We start from the raw sequence: 19,880 nt of genomic DNA, 5'->3' as shown, positions 1-19,880 counted from the left end.
CTAGTATAAATATCTGGCTAAACCCATAGGAACCGGCACACGGCTATTCTTTAACGATGCTTTGTTTAACTCGTAAGTGCGAGTTTCGAATTTACCGCTTACTTTTTCATTCTTTAGTATCGTGTTAAATAGAGAGAGAAAGAGGTGATTTCGAAACTTGCACTTGCGAATAATAAAAAATAAAAATATCGTTATGCCTAGCTGTAGTTACGTTGGCGGTTGGCTCTATGAACCCTGAAAGTAAAATTCCTCTACAATTAATCGTAAATCCACAATGTTCAACATCAAATTTAAGTAGTAAACAGCACAAATATACCTATAGTTAGGTATTCAGTTTGAAGAGTTACGTGAAAACCTTCATGTGAAACAATTTCTGTCACAACAAAAAAAGAGTGTGGAAAAACACAGTCCTAAATACTTGTTGTTGTACAGTTGTTATAATTTAGAACAAAAGCTCAAAGAATGGGGGCGCAGTGTGTCACCTTGAGGCACGCAGCACGGTTGAGCCACCACAGGATGTCGACATCAGACGTTTGGACGCCATTCGTTATTTGCTCGTAGGCATTGGAAATATTACCACTGAGTGACATTTTTTTTCCTTTAGAAGAAAGAAAGAAAATAAATTTATTCAAATTTAAAAGTTACAAACAGTATCCTTTCTTAAAGACTGTCTGTCTGTAACCCTTAAAAAAGAAAGGGTATTTATATAGTACTATATACAAGCATAATACACGGCGCTGATTTTAAGCTGAGACCCGTGTGACGCCACAGCTAACATAAAAAATAAAAAATGTGAACAAATTCAAGTGAATTTAATTCAATTAGAAGCAGCAAATATGTTTAAAAATAATAATTAAGTATCAATTAAATTACAGATGTAAAGATATATAATGTGATTTATGTATTAATTTGCTTTTTTTATTTTCTACAAGTTAGCCCTTGACTACAATCTCACCTGATGGTGATGATGCAATCTAAGATGGAAGCGGGCTAACTTGTTAGGAGGATGAAAATCCACACCCCTTTCGGTTTCTACACGACATCGTACCGGAACGCTAAATCGCTTGGCGGTACGTCTTTGTCTTTAAGGTGGTAACTAGCCACAGCCGAAAGCGTCCCACCAGCCAGACCTGGACCTTTAAGAAAACCAGCCCAGCACGGGATCGAACCCAGGACCTCCGTCTTGAACATACAGCGCGCATACCACTGCGCCACGGAGGCCGTCAATTTTTTTTTAGCTTCTAGCTAGTACTTAGTACCTAGTTAATATTCTATTGTTAGTATTATTTTATAATTGTATTAGTAGCTAGCTCATAGAGCTCAATAATAATTACGCTAGGCACAAGCACACACAGCGTGCACAAGGCTATTAACTTGGATAAGCAATAATCGTACGAACTGTACGAAATGGAAAATTCCTTGTAATGGTAAACAGTGAATTGTTGCATCTAAAAAGTGCATGCCACTGGGTATAAGTGCGTAGATGTAAGCGCCTTCTAGGTATAATATCTAAGTCGGTACAATTTGAATTTATTTTGACCACGATATGCCACTATCTAAACAGTAAATAATAACTATTGAAGTCATAAAATACCAATTCTCGTCATTAACATTGTAATACATTTTGCATGCTATAAGTTATATCTTTTAAAATAATTATTTATCTATATAAACCTACATATTATTATTAAATGAGCATAAAACACAGAATACTTACATATTTATGTACAATTAGCGGACCCGGTCAAGCTTCGCTTTGACTTAAGTGCACTTCTTTCCTATCCCTACTTTACACTACTGTACCCCTCTCTACCACTACCCTAGCCCCTTATCCCTACCCTACCCCTATCCTTACCCTACCCCTTTATTTTTAGGTGTCACGTACAAATTTCAATGTAAGTTTACACAGATTTTCTCGCGGACGCAGTTGTACGCTAGTAATATGTACCTACCTACCTAGGATACCCACCTTGATCTTAAATCATAAATGTAGTCACCTACGTGACATAGGTACCTACAAGAAGTCATGGGCAATAGTAAATTGCTGACAACTAAATCATAGACGAATGAATAATAGTTTAGTTTAGTTCCATCTACGTAGAGATCTTAGCGCGATCATCTTCATGAATATTTAATTTTCTTAAGCAGGTATGTGGTTGAGGATATCTGCATAATACCTTGTAATGTAGGTACCTAATATCAATAAATCTAATACTTAAGGTAGGACCACAGAACTGAAAACTAAAGCAGTATTATTTGTAAATGACCTTTACGCGAAGATTGACCCAGTTTGGCTCAAAGGCCACAATGCCTAATCCCGAACGGGGCTCAAAAATTATGACTGGGGGAGCAAAATTCCGCACCTCACCCCGGCAAAGAGATTAGCTTTGAATCCTTACAAGTACTACCTAATTCTATTTTATGTACATAGCAATACTTAGTACTTACAGGATTCGAAGCTGCAACACTAACAATATACAGCAGCTATTTAAATTGAGTCTCACATTTTTTTTTATTTTTATTCTTTACAAGTTAGCCCTTGACTACAATCACACCTGATGGTAAGTGATGATGCAGTCTAAGATGGAAGCAGGCTAACTTGTTAGGAGGATGAAAATCCACACTCCTTTCGGTTTCTACACGACATCGTACCGGAACGCTAAATCGCTTGGCAGTACGTCTTTATCAGTAGGGTGGTAACTAGCCACGGCCGAAGCCTCCCACCAGCCAGACCTGGGCCAATTAAGAAAACCTCAATCGGCCCAGCCGGGGATCGAACCCAGGACCTCCGTCTTGTAAATCCACCGGGCATACCACTGCGCCACGGAGGCCGTCAAAAATAATACATAGGTAATATCAATATCTTACAAATTACAAATTTATACAGTACGAATGAAACTAGTTTTTACGGCCAAAACGAAAACCGAATTTAGCTCCAGCCTCAGTTTCAGCCGAAACTTCCACATATCGAAGAATTAAAATCTCGCAGTTCGCCTTTTAACTACAGCTTTGAAGTAGGTAGGTAATTCATAAAAAAAAATCTAAAATGGAATATTACTAAGAGAAAAAATTCCATAATTACCCAAACCAAGTGTTACATAAACATCCAATGCCACATTCAAAATAATATACCTACTTATTAAAACAATAAAACTAGTGTATGGTCACACAAAAACGCAACCTTAGCATTTTAAGCATAATAATAAATGGCCATACAATACACCTCTAGTATTTAATAAGGTACCTTGTTAATTCACAATCATTTCTACATATTATATCCTAAAAAGGAAAATAAAATTAAACTCATTTCAGTCACATTTGTTAAAATAACTTATATTTAATTCAGTCAATTTAAATAATATAATAACTAAGTAATCAGAATATTATGGCAGTATCACAATGATATTCCAATTTACACTAATATCAACAGGGTTGTTTAGTAAGGGGCCATAAACCTAATTATATAAATATAATTTCACAATATAGTTAATAATAACAAAAGACATGTGAATGAGGTAGTGTTAAGAGATTGCAAATATTTGCAATATATTCAAAAAATACTTCTCAACTTCATTGAGTGATACATAAATAAATATTTCTTCTATTAAAACCACACTATATCACTACTTAGCTTTCATATTTTGAAAGCAGCTTCCTAAACCAATATCATTATAGGTGTTCACATTAAAAGGTATCTCAGGAAAATACAAAGATCCTTTCTTCTATAATAATTCCAGATAATTACAGACAACATTTGGCCTTGGTGGTACAGTTTTATTTTATTTTACTGGATTTACAAGAAACTGAAGCGGGTGTGGATTTTCATCCTCCTCCATACAAGTTAGCTCGCTTCCATCTCAGATTACATCATCACTTATCATCAGGTGAGATTGTAGTCAAGGGCTAACTTGCAAAGAATAAAAAAAAACATTCTTAACATTAATAATATTTTAACAGCCCAGTACAGGGCCAGGTCTCGCTCATTGTAGGAGGGGATATGGATAAGACCCACCATGCTGCATACAGGTTGGCAGGCAAGATAACATCCTAGCTATATGATAATAATATCATCTTTTCCAACACTATCATATTCATACTTTTTGTTTACACTCAATTCTTTATACCCTTTCTGATATCTCAATGCTAAGGAATCACTTGGCAAATTCCTATTGAATTTAGAGTCACCCTTTAAGTCCAGTTTAATTATACCAAAGTATATGGAATCATAATCATTTTTTACTGGCAACACTTTCCTCCTCTCTTTTACTATTAGGGAGTTTTTGACTGGCAACATCAACATCATATCTTGTACCTGCCCGTTCAATTTCACTTTGGCTTGAACTGTACCATTTATGATTGAGTTTTCACAGTTCTTGTCCAATGGCAATTGACATTCAATACATCGAATAGTCTCTTGATAGTCTGTATTTAAAGGAACAGGGAATAGTCTGTCATTTAAATAGAATCTATAAACACATTTATGGTTTTTCAAACTAATATTCGAGTTAATCCTAGATTTTACAGAGTGGCATTCAAAATAATTATTTCTCCTGAATAATTTTAATCTCTCAACATTTTCTGGATCTTCTGGATCCATGAAACCTATTTCTTCTTCATAATTCTCTGGGTATAATTGAAATATATTTGGATTTCTGCTAGATACATTTTCAGAATTTTCGTCTATAGTGTGAAGTGATGCTCGAGAATTTTTTTTAATGTTATCATTGGCATTAAATGAGTCAGTTGATTGATAAAATTTGTCATTTCTATAATATTGTTGTAATGGTTTAATTTCACAGTTATTTGGTTTATTATTTTTGATTAAAGATTTACTGCTACTTGTATGTCCAACTGAGATGTTGTATAAAGAGCTATGTTTGGATAAACTTTGGATATGATGAATGTCATTCACACCAAATTTAGTTTTAGAAGGAACATCACCACACTTTTTACAGTAATCCAATGTTGCAGTATGTAGCACTTTCGGGCCAAAAATTACATCAGATTTGGCGGTTTTCTTGCCCGCACTCACTTGGGAACTGTTGCTGCGTTTAATGACTCCTGTAGAAAAGCTTTTTTCGTCTGTAGTACAGCAAACTTTTTTCGATACGATAACTTTTTTCATTGTGCTGAAAGAGTTTTTGTCAAAGTCGTTAAAAGCTCGCAAATGTTTTATGTAACGTTCACAGTATTTTATTTTAGGACTAGATTTATTTACTTTTGACATTGGTCAAATACATGACTAGATGTGTAAAAAATATTTAAAATTGCATTCGAACTTCGAAGTCAAATTATGAATTTATGTCAATTTTTATTTGAGTTTTGACAATTGCGTTTTTAAGGTAACCATGGTAACTAATAAAAAGCATAAAAACGTTTAGAAACTACACACATTTGATATTGAACTTTAAAACATAGAAAACTGAGTGAACTAAAAATATTACCAATAATTGAATAATTTACCGTATTTAATTATTATTAGCATAAATTAATTTTCATTTTACATAAATAATCCTGTAAATTAATTAAGCGACATCTAGTGTTGAGTAGTAATATTATTATTTTTTAACGTAGTGCTGTGAGTAATAAATAGATGGCGCTTATAACTATATTACATTATATTATACCACGCTTATAATATACCACAATCTGATACTACAAGTACAGTATAGCCAATGATTATTTTATACTATAGACGTTACATGTCTACATAAAAACACTGCAAAAAGTGATCCTAATTTAGTGACTTCACTGAGCATATAATACACATGCACAATTTTGTGTTTACTTACATTATATTTATGTAGATATAGGTAGGTATATAGTTTTTACACTTCTTAAACATACAACTCGTCATTATAGACAATATCTAAGTATTATATGTTTAATTATCATTCGTAGTTTAATGAGCGACTAAATGAAATTAAGGAAATAATTCTGCACATTATTGTTCGACTCAGTTTTGAGTGCCCTGTCTCTAATATAAAATATCAATGAGTATACCATATAGCTGACTTTTTTGTTTCGAATTTGTCCCCATCAGGAAAGACGAGAAAGATCAGTGACCATACAGCCTGTCCAATCGTATTGAATATCGCTGATTGTGATTTGTGATTTTTAGTTTTCTAAATTTATTTTTGTTTCCAGTTTATACCCGTGGGACAGGCAGGGATCAATGACCTGCTTGGTCATTCGTAATGAACTCACGACGGTATTATTTTCTTATAATATATTTATTTATATTAATATCACAATTAAATTGATAGGTAGATATTTAATAATTAAGTATACTTTTTTAAAAGAATATTTGCCACTTTTAAATATAACCAACTACCTGACGCCGCGCGGTTTCACCCGCGAGATTCCCGTTCCCGTAGGAATACGGGGATAATATATAGTCTATAGCCTTCCTCGATAATTGGGCTATCTAACACTGAAAGAATTTTTCAAATCGGACCAGTAGTTCCTGAGATTACCGCGTTCAATCAAACAAACAAACTCTTCAGCTTTATTATATTAGTACAGATATTCCCATCTCCCTCCAGCTAGTCTGTAATAAGAGTGGATACGACAATAGACTAACGGGGCGGGGATCGAACCTCCACCCCTCGGTGATGAGTCCGACCGCTCCGTTAACCGTTAAGCTATTGAGGCTCTTTAAATAGGTAATATAGAAATACCAAGGTATACCGTATGCCTAGGTACTACCACTATTATATGCTTATTTTTGCTATTACAGTAACCATCTACCTATGAAGGATAACCTACATAATTATGGTTGCCGTATCACTCAGACTAATTAGATAAAGACCTGCCTCGCAAGACATTATTTTTCTGTCAAAGTATATGATCAACGATCTTATGCGATTATAAACACTGTCTCTATAGAATCGATGTTTCATAGTTTACAATCGTGTCCGTCGGTTAAAAACCTTCGTAAAAATACCTTTTTGTGTAGTTAAATGGTGTAAAAAACTAACAAAAACTGCTAGTTTAGTATAAGATATGTATGAAATTTAAGCTCTCTTTAAATCTAAGTTTTCCTTAGAAAATGGCAGAAAATTTTGTTCGTGAATTTGGGTGCGATACTAGTCCTTATGTATTTAGTCTGAGCCGTATCATAAACAGAAACCCAACATTCCAGCAACGTCGTTTGGCGGTAGAACAAATTACCACCACATTGTTCCAATGGCAGTTGGCGGGCTTAAGATTATGTTTAACTCAATCATCAATCAATATCAGATGATAATCGTACTTATTGAGTGCGACTGACGGCTTATAGTGTGCTATTCGAGGCACGGAGGTGTAAAAGTTAAAACCAGCAATTTCCTAACTCACAACACCATACCATACAACATCACCATAATTAACCTAATAATAATTAGGCTAATGATGGTGATGACTTCGTTGTAAAAACTTAAGGCCAGTGAGTGTGGTGAGCAATGAGCATGAATGGCTTCAGTGGTGCGTCTAATTGATTATTCGACCGCAGTAGAGTTACTGAGGACGCGGCCTACTACGGTGCCCATGATTGGGTGCTTACACTGGGATTATTCGTTTTCTTCAAAAATTCACATTGTTTTTTTTATATTCTCTACAAGTTAACCCTTTACTACAATCTCACCATAAGGTAAGTAATGATGCAATCTAAGATGGAAGCTTGTAACTTGTTAGTAGGATGAAATTCCACATCTCTTTCGGTTTGTACACGACATCCTACCGGAACGCTAATTCGCTTGGCGGTACGTCTTGCCGGTAGGGTGGTAACTAGCCACGGCTGAAGCCGAAGCGTTTTTGCTAGTATAAGTACGTGGTCTCCACTCTGACCCCGTCTGCCCCAACGGAGATTTGGTTCTAATTTAAAAGTGTATTCCATGTAGCCTACAAGCATTTTTAAAAAATCAAGTTTGACTACTTGAGACTCACCGGTGTGAGAGGCAATTTAAAAAAAAATACTTAAAACTATTAATTCTACTTCTTGTGATGATAGCAGTTCCAATTGCCTACGAATATCTTTGTCAATATACATTTATCAATTTGTATACGTACTGAATTGTAAGATATTGTTTTATAATTGCTTGCATATGCAGGATGGCAGGTCCATAACTTATCTTATCTTAGGATCATGCACATCCAATCCTACGAAATATTTTTCACTTGCACAAGGATTTTAACTATGGTACGGTAGGGTAGTACTTACAAATTGTACAAAATGGAAAATGCTTTCTCCAATACAAATCCTCAAGGTAGCCACAGCATTTACACATCTAGGAAGTGCATGCTACGCTTAAATGAGTTTATTTATTTATTTATTTTAAACAGGACATCAACAGATTACAATAAAATCTCATAATAAAATATAAAGAAATATATAATTTACGGCAATTATTGCAGACCCACTTATTGGTTGTCACAGCATGCACTAAGGATAAGGATAAGGCCAAGTTCGCACTACTCCAGTAATCCAGCCGAGTACAAACGATTATTGGGCGGTAAAACCAAAAATCGTTGGTTAAAGCATAGATTTTCTTTTTAATTTTCTCAGCAGACATTGTGGTCACTCTCCCGCGTCCGCCTTCGTCGCGCCTTTGACAATTATCCTGCGATTTCCGAAAGCATGCGCCGCCTATTGTTGCACTCTACAGTTGGCCAAACACAGGCCAATGTGCGCGCGCGCTGCCCGTCTCTTCAGGCTGTGGAGGTTCAAACGGAGAGCCGACAAAAACAAGAAAATACATTTTCTGAGGAAAATTTTTCGTTACTGATATACTAAGAGTGTGAAAATGCCGCGCGTTTTGATTTTCATTGCTTTTGTAATTTTGGTAAGTTGACATTTTTTAAATATTTGTGCATAAAAATTTGCGAAGATGAAAAATTTGATTTTTTAGGTGTGTTTAAGACAATAGTTATGCGTTTGAGGACCAAGGACCTGTGTTGTATCAGGCTCATTTACCGTAAACGAGAAAGAGTTCTAGAGATTAACGCGATTAAACAAACCATTGTTAATTTTATAATCTTTATTTTTTTTATACTTTTCATATAGAAAACTAGTAAAACAAAAGCAATATTAAGTATATAACCAATGGCGTAACTATACGAATACCATCTGAGGCCTGTGGGGTGTTGGATGGATGGATAGGGTCCCAGGAAAAACAATCGCTGTATTTTTTATGTTAGATTACTTCAGGGTACACAGCCTCTTGCCTCACAGGTCGTGCAATACATTGCGTACTCTCAGGAAAACGATTTTTTATTTTTGTATATTACAATGCTTACCCTCTTTAAAAACCATGCAGACGCCACCGCACTGCAGGTGATGGGAGTTCTTTTACTTTTTAGGTATAAATACGATCACGTAGACCGTGCTAAATTTTCAATACTCTTTAAAATAATAACTATATTCTATATGCAAAGTGCTAATGGATCGTAAATACTTAATTATGAGCTAATTAACTCGCGGCAAATTAGCTATTAAACTTAAAAATAATATAATTATTTTATTACTTCTAATAATATTATTACTACTTGCTCTAAACTTTATTATTGACTACCAGATGCCCTGCGGTTTTAACCGCGTACGTTCTGTTGCTAATACAGGGATAAAATATAGCCTATATTCATCGGTTCATTTCAAACTGGCCTAGTAGTTTCACAGCCTATTCAATGCAAACAAACAAACAATTGCATTTGCTGAATATGCTTTGAAACTGCTGAACCGATTTGAAAAATTCTTTCTACCATAGAAAGCTACATTATACCGAGTAACAAATACTGTATTATATTCCCATATTCCCATGGAAATGGGAACTATGCGGGTGTAACCGCGGGAAGTCTTCTATTACCTTAAACGTTTAATCTCTATATTCTTAGCTAAAATCATAGTTAGTTATCGAGGCGCCCGCCTAAGGCGTATTGCTGCAACCGGCGTGCATAAAAAGAACGCGAAACGTCTTATTTCCTAATAGATTCTTATTTTTTTAGTACTCGAGATCTTGACATTTAGTCGCTTACCGCAATCGAAGAGCCTAAGATGATTCTGTGTTTGAAGGTCTGAGAAACATGCCTCGAAGTGAACCTAAACATTACAGGTTAAGTTAGAATGTTATAGTGCCTCGTCGGTGCACTGGTTAGCCTATGTGGCTTCCGATCGTGAGGTCTCGGGATCGGATCCGGGTCGAGTTTTAACGAGCTTTTCTTTCTTTTAAGAAATTTTTAGTAAAAATTCTCAGTCCAGCTCAGTAAAATTTTTTTGGAAATGAAAAGTTGGTGGTGTTGTGAAAGACAGAGGTTGTATCCACTGAGTTCTCACGTCTCTTGTGAATGACTTCATCCGCGTTTATTTGTTTTTTGAAAATCCCACAGATTTGATTCCATCACAAGGATACAATCCAATTTTGTGTCACATATCGTTAACCTAGTACTTGGTCATAAAGCAAGACATTCGCCGGAGAGGTTGTCCAGTTTCACAGTTATTTTCTCGAGAAGATGGGCACTTTGGTCGGAAAAGGCGTAAGAAACGGAAAAACTACACCCGACGAACATTGACCTACTTGTTCACTTATTGGACGATTTATAGATATCGGACCAAAGAGCATTGACTTTTTTCAATAATAGTAAAATCTCTGTGACCGACCCCTTAACCGTGGGGTTGGAAAGGCTTAATATTACGGACACACTATCTAACCCCAAAGTAAGAGCAGCTAGTGTTATGGGTGCTAAGATAAACGGATTTCATCATTTGTTATATACTAATAAATAAATACAAAAAAAGGCATCAAAATTGTCAGGTTTTATTTCGCGTCAATTAAAACTTTTCAGAGATCCGAATCTATCTATTACCATATTTTATTCTTTAGTGCGTAGTATCCTCGAATATTGCAGCCCGGTATGGTGCCCTACTTACACAGTTCACTGTGACAGATTGGAGCGTGTTCAGAAGCGTTTTATTTACCATCTGGCTTTCAGCGACAACAAATGTCGTGAGTTAAACTCGTATGACTCACGTCTACAATCTTATAAGGTTATGCCATTAAGGAATAGACGCAAAATGCTAGATATGGTTTTCTTTTATAAAATCATTAATGGCTACATGGATTCACCGGATATATTGGAACGTCTAATGTTTTGTGTACCACGTCCAGGAAGCCGTTTACAGAATCGAAAGCCCTTCCATTTACCCTTCTGTCGAACCAGAGCCGGTCAGCATGCGCCTGTTTATCGAATATGTTCACTCTTAAATGCTCACAGTAGTAATGCTGATTTTATTTGTAGTTCTCTGACCTCTTTTAAAAAACTCATCAAGTTTACTTAGTGATTAAGGATTAACGATTAGTTTAGTGATTTTTGCATTTATATTGTTGTCTCGTGTAGTGTTGTCGTTTAAGTGCTGTTCATGATAGTTTATTATAAGAATGCTGTGGTCACACCAAGAAGGTGCAATCGTATTTATTACGTTTTATGTATGTTATTTAATAGTGTAACATGATTGTAACCAGTTTTGTGATCCAAATAAAAAAAAAAAAAAAAAAAAAAAAAAAAAAAAAAAAAAAAAAAAAAAAAAAAAAAAAAAAAATACATATAATATGTTTACAATTTCTTGTTGTACCTATCCATTTCTTTGTTTTCAACCTCTCCCACTGCCAAGGGTCACTGGCAGAGATCTCATTAAGAGATAAGTGTTTCCTAGTCCAATGTTTTTCTTTTTACTTTTGTGTGTGACTAATATTGGTACTAAATAAATAAAAAAAGAAAAGCTCAGTGTTCTAAAGGCCAATCCAGGACCACGAAATTGGAACAACTAACCGTTGAGCCAATAAGGCAACTGCAAAAGACTTTTTAAGTACCCTATACTAGTAAGTAATAAGTATGTTATGTGTTATTCAGATATCATAAAATACGTAACTAATCAATTGCACACAAAACAACGATAAATAAAATAAAAACGATTTTTACGGATTTTCAATGTAGTGACTTTATGTACTAGTTATAGAAATAATTTATAATCGTGTACCAACTTTGTTCTAATCGCTACTATATAAATTGTGCGATACGGTTCATAAACAAGCTTGTCCAGTGGTCAGGCTATGCGGCTTTGTATAAGGGGTCCGGGGATCGTGGTTTGGGATATAGTATATTCAATATCTTTACTAGAAAAATTTTCAGTAACATCCCGAAGGTAGAAAGATGGTACAGAGGTGTCCTTTATTTTGGTGAATATGTTGAGCCTTCAATCCTGGTGTTTAACATATTAACATTTGTGATCGTTACAGATATTCATACTATATGATCACCATCCCCCAATGCAGCGTCGTGGTGGGTTTAAGATCCAACTATCTCCTATATTCTTGTCACTAAAAATAGTTTAGAGATGATGATTCTGAAACATTTACGGGGATCAGCCAGATTTACGTAGTAAAAAATGTCGTCTTCCATTTTTTCCCTGTTTTTGAACGTTACTTGCCGAAATTTGATAGATGAGGCGTCGTTAGCTTTGATTCATCTTAAAGGTCAATGCCGCGATTTTGCAGAAGCCGATTTTATACCTACACTTTGAAATTTCACACAGGTATAAAAAATATCGTAATTTTCAGCCAGGTCTCCCCCCATATAAAATTAGGAAATGCGATATGGAACTTAGACCCGCCACTCTACACTAATGTGAGTTGGCGGATTTAGGGTGATATTTTTGGATTCTGTAGATCACTATCAGAATCAGATGTTAATGATAATGAACGGGGCCGAGACTATTAATGGTGGTTATAAAGGTGCAAATCTACTAATTTCCTAATTCCGAATTATGGGCTAACGAGGAATTTCTATTTCTCATATAAAAAAAAAATATTAATTCAAAGATACTCTATCCACAGCAGCGTCATCGAAGTAGCTATAGCTTAGCAAGTTCACCACTCCATGATATGCGGGCGACGGGGGGAAAGGACTGCGCGGGTATGAAGTCGGGAGTGTTATGAACGAATTTGCCAAGCTAAAGAATTTAGTCTAGGCAAATATGAAATATACCTACTATTTAATAAAAGTGGAGTAAAGAAATAGCACAGAAAACGCATCAACAACTGATATTGCGTCTGATTTGATAGACATGTTAGCTTCCCATCAGAAATCATTCTCTGGTGGCTATGAAAGTAAAAATGGATAGTGCACGTTTGCACGCAACATACATGTGCACTATAATACCTAAAATTACTGACTTATCTTCTGTGACATTGGCTCTGCGGTGGAAGGTCAAAAGAGTATTATCATAACTAACATTCGTACTCAGTTTTTCTAATGTTAGTATCTGAATATTTAAGTAGAAATTAGTGTTTTAAGGTAAAGGTTAATAGCCTTTAATTATTAACTAAGTGACTGACTTCATCATTATTCCAGTTTTGAGCTTCCGGTGATAAGAAACATTTTTAAGGAGTCAATTCACTCTTTATAAAATATTATGTTGTAAAATATGTAATTTGATATTTTTAAGCCAAAATAATAGGCCTTAATATAAAGCTCAAAGTCACTCTGCGGGCGATGGAGCGAATTAAGCTTGGAGTTTATCTGAGAGATCCCAAAGTGCTGGAATGGCGACCCCGCACCGAAAACGCAGCGTTGGTCGACCCCACACTAGGTGGACGGAGGACATCAAGCGGGTTGCAGGGAGCCGCTGGATGTTGGCGGCTCGAGACCGTTGTGTTTGAAGTCCATGCAAGAGGTCCAATGTCCAGCAGTGGTTCTTCGGTCGTTAATGATGATGAATGGAGCTAAAATAATATACCAAAACAGCATTAAGCTAAATATCGTATGCAGGAAACCCTTCGTACTTGCTCTCGTCAGATTCAGGCACAGGGGTTGAACCTCTATTGCTTATATTTTTAGGGGTAACATCCCCTCAGACCAGAACAAAGTAATGTTGCTTGGTGGCAGTACTTTCCCAAACCTACTACTAGATACTAACAAAATAGCTCTACCACTAGCTCCACAACTATTTGTATATATATGCGATAGATTCCTGTCGATTAATATAATAATACACTGGCACAAAAGGGAAAAGGAAGTCCTACCAAACACATTTTTATATTAAAAGGAAAATGCATATTGCTTGCACTGTAAAAAGTTATCTCAGATCTCATGGAGAGTCAAGGCAACTTTACTCGCCCTTACCCAAAACTCTCAACTTTATCAAAGCGTCTATTGTTCTGCGTGAATCCTAGTCATAATTTCGTTATGAATAGGTTCACTTACCTACACTTACAAAATAGGTTCCGTACCAAAAAAATGATGTTTGTTGTCGGCCTTAAATATTTATTTTATTCTGCTTCTTAATATTTTGCGATAGTGGTTACAGAAAAACATTTCACATATCATATGTGAAATTTTCAATTATTAACTATTACGGTTACGGTTCCGGTACTATTACGGTTCATGAGAGGCGCTAACATGAGACGAGAAATACTTGGACAATTTTTAACCAATAGCGGTGCAACCTGGGATTACTCCTCTGCCAATGGACGACATTTTGCCTATTTCTCTACACTTGGTCGCATGTTAGCACCACTGGTGATAGTTGGTTGAACGGACCAATGGTGGAGTCTTAGTAATAGGGTTCCGTTTTACCCTTTGGGTATGGAACCCTAAAAAGTGAATAAATAAATGATAAACAATGCATCTTTATTAAGGCCACAAACCCTGGGCACATGTCCCGCGTGCCCTTATCTCAAAGTCAGCAGTCCCGTAGATCTATGATCACAATTAATATTCAGCAACCATCTGAGACCCAAATCAAAGGACGTGACGCCTTGGTCCTCGCGCCAATGTCACCGCAGCGTAGTCGGCACACGTCGTCTTGATAGTTGACGATAACAATGACACATTTAACTTTTATTGCACTATTATCAAGTGTTATTGTTTCATCTATCGATCTGTTATGGTTGATTGGCAATCCCTGTAACGCATACCCTTTTAAAAGTTACCCCCAAATTAGAAGTTCCAGACAATGCGTTAAGTTTTTTTTTATTCATGTACCTATTTCTTATTTTATTATGTCTTTGTCGAGGTTTCACCCGTTGGTCCAGTGATTAGTCTGAGGCATCGTAATCATGAGGTTCTAGTTTTGGGTTGTTTTCTGAACTATTAAGCTTTTCTTTGTTATAAGAAATTCTCAATAGATGTCTGGGGTAATCGGTTCTAGTTCTGGGTTGTTGTGCTATGAACTGTTGAGCTTTTCTTTGTTCTAAGAAATTCTCAATAGATGTCTGCATTGGGAAGGCAGTAATGCCATTTCATCGCGCCTCGAAGAGAATGTTAATCTCTCGGCCCTGGACTTTGTCATTAAGATGTGATTGTGTTCGGTATTCAAATGACAAGTCTGCCTAGCCGCATCGAGCATTACTCATCTGTAAGCAGGAGACAAGACTGCTGACAGAAGATACCCTGTAGCGGGTCAGTATAATAAGTAGTTAATTATGGGCGCACTCTTGACCTTAACGACAGACCATTACCGCAGAAGGAAAGTACCTTAGACCCACTACGCTTCTCGAATGCGGACACTTCTTCTTAATAGGTACAGTCGAAAATAAACAGCTCCGCCGGTAGACTGACACAGAACAGCTGCCTCGTTTGCCTTTCTAGCCTTGCTTTTGCTTCGCAGGGCAAAAAAAGGCAAGAAGCATGTTTATAGACAATGGTTTAACTAACCATAAAGTGAGCTTTCTGCTTGGTCAGTCAAATAGAACCAAAAAAATCGTAATGCTTATTCCATATTCCAGGCTTTCCAGGAATGCTCTCCGCGTGGTCTCCCAGACGAGGAGTCGGTGGTGAGCGTGTACACCACGCAGCCCAACTCCGCCGCCAGCATCGACGTCTACCACCAGATCGCCAACAACCTCGCCGAGAAGATCACCTCCCCCATATACAGGTCTGTGCGCTCTCTCAAGGCTCTCCCGTAGTTTCTGGACGAGGAGTCGGTGGTAAGCGTGTACACCACGCCGCCAGCATCGACGTCTACCACCAGATCGCCAACAACCTCGCCGAGAAGATCACCTCCCCCATATACAGGTCTGTGCGCTCTCTGAATGCTCTCCCGTAGTTCCCGGACGAGGAGTCGGTGGTAAGCGTGTACACCACGCAGCCCACCTCCGCCGACAGCATCAACGCCTACCACCGATCGCCAACAACCTCGCTGAGAAGATAGGCTCCCCCATACACAGGTACTATATATTATACAGTGTTCATTTTAGAAAAGGTTACTAGCTGAACAATTCTAGGTACTGTAAAAAAAAACCTTATTCCTATACTATCTGTACTATAAGAGATTTTTTTTGAAACCTAATAAGAATTGCGATAAGATGATAAAAGCAGAGTAACCACAAAAACAATTGATTTTTTTTTGTTTATTTGTCAGTCTGTTCACGCCAATCGCTGAATTAAACGAATTTTCAGGCAGGCAGATTTAATTAAATTTCGAGCAGCTGTAGGCTTTGTTATCATTATTGGAAACATCTCACGCAGACGTTGCGAACGTCAACTATGGGTATCCCAAAATTAACGCAAAATTTCAATTTGCTACCATATATGCAGTAAATTGTTGGCAACGCTGAAAAATAAATTATTGAATTAAAATCTTGCGTTAATTTTGAGATACCCTACAAACAATTTACATTTAACGGATTTTTATGCGTATCGTAAAAGCATGAAAAATAGCGGCTCTCCTATAAAAGTCATGCAGAATTACAATGTCAATCGTATGAAAAAAAATAACAGATAATAAATCTTGACATCCTCAGTCCACCTAGTGGGGGAGTCAACCAACACTCATTCCACTGCGCAGTCGCCATAACAGCTTGGGACCTTGGATATGATATCAAGCGGATTGCAAGGAGCTGCTGGATGTGCGGTTTTAGTCCAACTGCGAACCTCCCTCGACTGATAATGAAAATGATGATAAATGGTGTCTTATTATATGCATTCGTTTCTAAATTACAGTTTCCTTGGCTATGGGAAAAACAAAACTGAAAAGGCGTCACCCACAAAAGGACCCTGGGACAAACTGGAGACCCTGGACGCTCCGGAGATGGCCACGAAAGCGAACCAGAAACCAGTCGACAACGACATCTCTGTAGACAAAGAGGTGGAAGAGCTCTCGTCAGAGGCTCTACAGAAGATTGATAAGAAACCAGAAAAGTTTACTCTGTACTCCAGTTATTTGCCCAGTGGCAAGATTGAGACACTTGATGGTAGGTGTTTATTTTGAATCATCATCAATCATTCATTTATCTAGAATCACGGTATCTCCAGCCAATCATCCATCATTGACCTCTTAAATAGGAGATCGATGTAATCCATGGTAAATTAATAAATATTGCTGATTAATTAAAATCAAAAGCTGATAGTGTAAAACCGTTAGCTTTTAGCGCTGTCTGTTCTGAACTTGTAACGGATTGTTGTGGTAGGCATCACCCTACCGGCAAAAACGTACCGCCAAGCGTTTTACCGTTCCGGTACGATGCAGCGTAGAAAACATGTGAGAGATGTGGGTAGAATAAACTTCTACCTTTTCCAAGTTAGCTCGCTTCCCTCGCAGTCAAGGGGTAATCTATCATTGAATAAAAAAATGTTTTTTTACAGGTATTGCTCTGTTATATGCGTGGATTTTAACTTTTTCACTTAACATGGCGCGCCATCTTCCTTCGTCACATTTTAATACAAAAGAGTTTTTCTTTAATTAATTACTTTGTCCCCTTATGGATAAATGTGCTTTGATTTTTCGAGAAAGGTATTTGTGCTTTTGTTCTCCCAAAGACCCGAGAACCTTTTGTTTCAATTTGTTCGTTTTTCGTTTTTGTTTTGCAGTCGGTAGATACTGTGTTCGATGGAATTAATGATGTGTTGTTTTTATTTTAACACATAATATTTACGTTTAAAATGACAGTAGCCCGTGATACATTAAGTATAGTTATGGATATCATCATTCACAGCCTTTTATGAATGACCTATTTAAAAGCACAAGTATTTTTAACCGACTTCAAAAAGGAGGAGGTTCTTAAGTTGTTTCGTATAACAAAGAACATTTGAGTCATTTAGGCTGCTGCAAAGACACATTTAAAATTACAAGTATTTTTAACCGATTTCAAAAAGGAGGAGGTTCTCAAGTTGTTTCGTATAACACAAGTCATTTACGCTGCTGCAAAGTGTTTTGCCAGGTTTAGCATATTTGTATCAGATGCTAATGATAATGATGGAGACGGCTTATCATGCTCACTGTGGTATAGCACCAGCAACATCCCATCCGACTTACTATTGTAAATTTCATATAAAAACACTATTCCTTAGCAGACCCAGGCCTGTTAACCAATTATTAAATTGAATTTTCATTGTTATTGTAAATAAAAACTTTATTATTTTGTATTCCAGCAAATGACACAATTAACGAGATCGGCGACGATGACGACACCTTCGGCATCGACGACGTCGACGACGACAGCAGCGATGCGGACAAGTCGCGCGCGGGGCCCGTGGTGCACTTCCTCGAGGTGCTGGGCAGTGTCATACAGCTGATATACGGCGGCATTGTCGCGCTCTTCTCGTCTGCGAGCAAATCCACCAACTAGAGGTCGCCTGCCCTAAGTAAATAAATTTTACTTGGCACTTACTACTAAGTAAAATGTCCCACTGTAAAAGTAATTAAAATAACCTCAGACCAAGTATTGTATAGGACCTGCCTCGCTAGACGTTACTTTTCTGTCAAAGTATATGATCAACGATCTAATTCGATTATAAAAACTGTTTCTATAGAATCGATGTCAAATAGTTGTAACCGTATTCGTCGGTTAAAGAGCTCCATACAAATACCTTTTTGTGTAATTGAATTGTTTAAAAAATAAGACATATACCAAATCTAAGCTCGTTTTCTTCAGAAAATGGCAGACAATTTTGTTCGTGACTACGTGCGATACAGGTCCCTTTATAATTGGTCTGAGAAAATAACATAAGTTTAAAACATAATATTGCTAACATACTTATAAAGGTATGATTGCTCAACGTCGTACTTTGGCGTAAGCCGTATTCAAGCAATATTACATGATTATTTACTTCAGGGCTATAACTTGAAAAACCTTATTGAAAATATTATGACAAAAGAAAAAAATAATATTGTTGTGTGTATACGGGAGACCTTAGTCCATACATCACACAAGCATGATGTGCTGACATGCCACGTACAATATTTTAGATATACCTAAATTTCCCTACTATACCTATATATTTAAACATTACTGAAATATCTCAAAATATGCTGATGATAAAGCAGTTCGTATGTAGGATAGTTTAGTATCGCAGCAAGATGATACTATTGTCCTATTGTATTAGAAAGTTACCAAAAATAAAAAGTGTGTCAGCTCCGTCGCACGAATGGAGTTTACTCTTTTCAATGGCAACGCCTGAAAAGTGCAAGGTGCGCAACCGAGGTGCAGCGCTGCGTGCGCGCCCGCCAACAGCGTGCACGTGCGTGCGGACGCGCTAGGCATGTGCACGCTATGGCGGCTACGTACGGTGAAAGGTGCGCAGAATAGGTTGCGCACAAAAAACGTACCGAGGGGTATAAATGAAAAATCGATTGTTAAGGAGTAAACTCCAATAAGTTATGAAATGACATGCGTTACGTTTTTTGTGCGCAACCTATTCTGCGCACCTTTCACCGTGCGCTGTGCCGCCAACAACTTGCACATCGCACCCATGTGCACGCTGTAGGCGGGTGCGCACGCCGCGGCCTGCTGCACCTCGGTTGCGCACCTTATAAGGCGCGAGTATTGAGACGTGCTTCGAGCTAACTTTTTGTTTTTTTTAACATACACACTTTTTTTTGTTGGTAAACAGTGCACATCGAGTAGGGC

General features: G+C 37.1%; 2 protein-coding genes across 2 annotated transcripts; one reads left to right on the top strand and one right to left on the bottom strand.

Moving 5' to 3' along the window:
* Nucleotides 1–3,312: 3,312 nt before the first annotated feature.
* On the bottom strand, nt 3,313–5,350 carry LOC112048620 (uncharacterized). Its single transcript, XM_052882992.1, has 2 exons — nt 5,219–5,350; nt 3,313–5,129 (listed from the first exon to the last, which is right to left on the bottom strand). Exon 2 carries the CDS (start codon nt 5,123–5,125, stop codon nt 4,052–4,054), a length of 1,074 nt encoding a protein of 357 aa, XP_052738952.1. The 5' UTR covers nt 5,126–5,129; nt 5,219–5,350; the 3' UTR covers nt 3,313–4,051.
* A 3,296-nt stretch (nt 5,351–8,646) lies between these two features.
* LOC112048632 (uncharacterized) lies at nt 8,647–18,606 on the top strand. The gene is made up of 4 exons (XM_024086251.2): nt 8,647–8,822; nt 15,759–15,907; nt 16,975–17,225; nt 18,403–18,606. The coding sequence occupies exons 1-4, from the start codon at nt 8,784–8,786 to the stop codon at nt 18,597–18,599; spliced, it is 636 nt and encodes a 211-aa protein (XP_023942019.2). The 5' UTR covers nt 8,647–8,783; the 3' UTR covers nt 18,600–18,606.
* The last annotated feature ends 1,274 nt before the right edge of the window (nt 18,607–19,880 follow it).

The sequence above is a fragment of the Bicyclus anynana genome, chromosome 8 (assembly GCF_947172395.1).
Source record: "Bicyclus anynana chromosome 8, ilBicAnyn1.1, whole genome shotgun sequence".
Taxonomy (NCBI): domain Eukaryota; kingdom Metazoa; phylum Arthropoda; class Insecta; order Lepidoptera; family Nymphalidae; genus Bicyclus; species Bicyclus anynana.
The sequence above is the reverse complement of the archived record's forward strand: the minus strand, read 5'-3'. Positions and strand labels throughout refer to the sequence as shown.

Bases quoted from the DNA above. Each gene is read 5' to 3' on its own strand.
- LOC112048620 (XM_052882992.1), bottom strand. From the start codon at position 5,125: ATGAAAAAAGTTATCGTATCGAAAAAAGTTTGCTGTACTACAGACGAA.
- LOC112048632 (XM_024086251.2), top strand. From the start codon at position 8,784: ATGCCGCGCGTTTTGATTTTCATTGCTTTTGTAATTTTG. The intron at 8,823-15,758 runs GTAAGTTGACAT...TCCATATTCCAG, and splicing joins TCATTGCTTTTGTAATTTTG to GCTTTCCAGGAATGCTCTCC. The intron at 15,908-16,974 runs GTCTGTGCGCTC...TCTAAATTACAG, and splicing joins ATCACCTCCCCCATATACAG to TTTCCTTGGCTATGGGAAAA.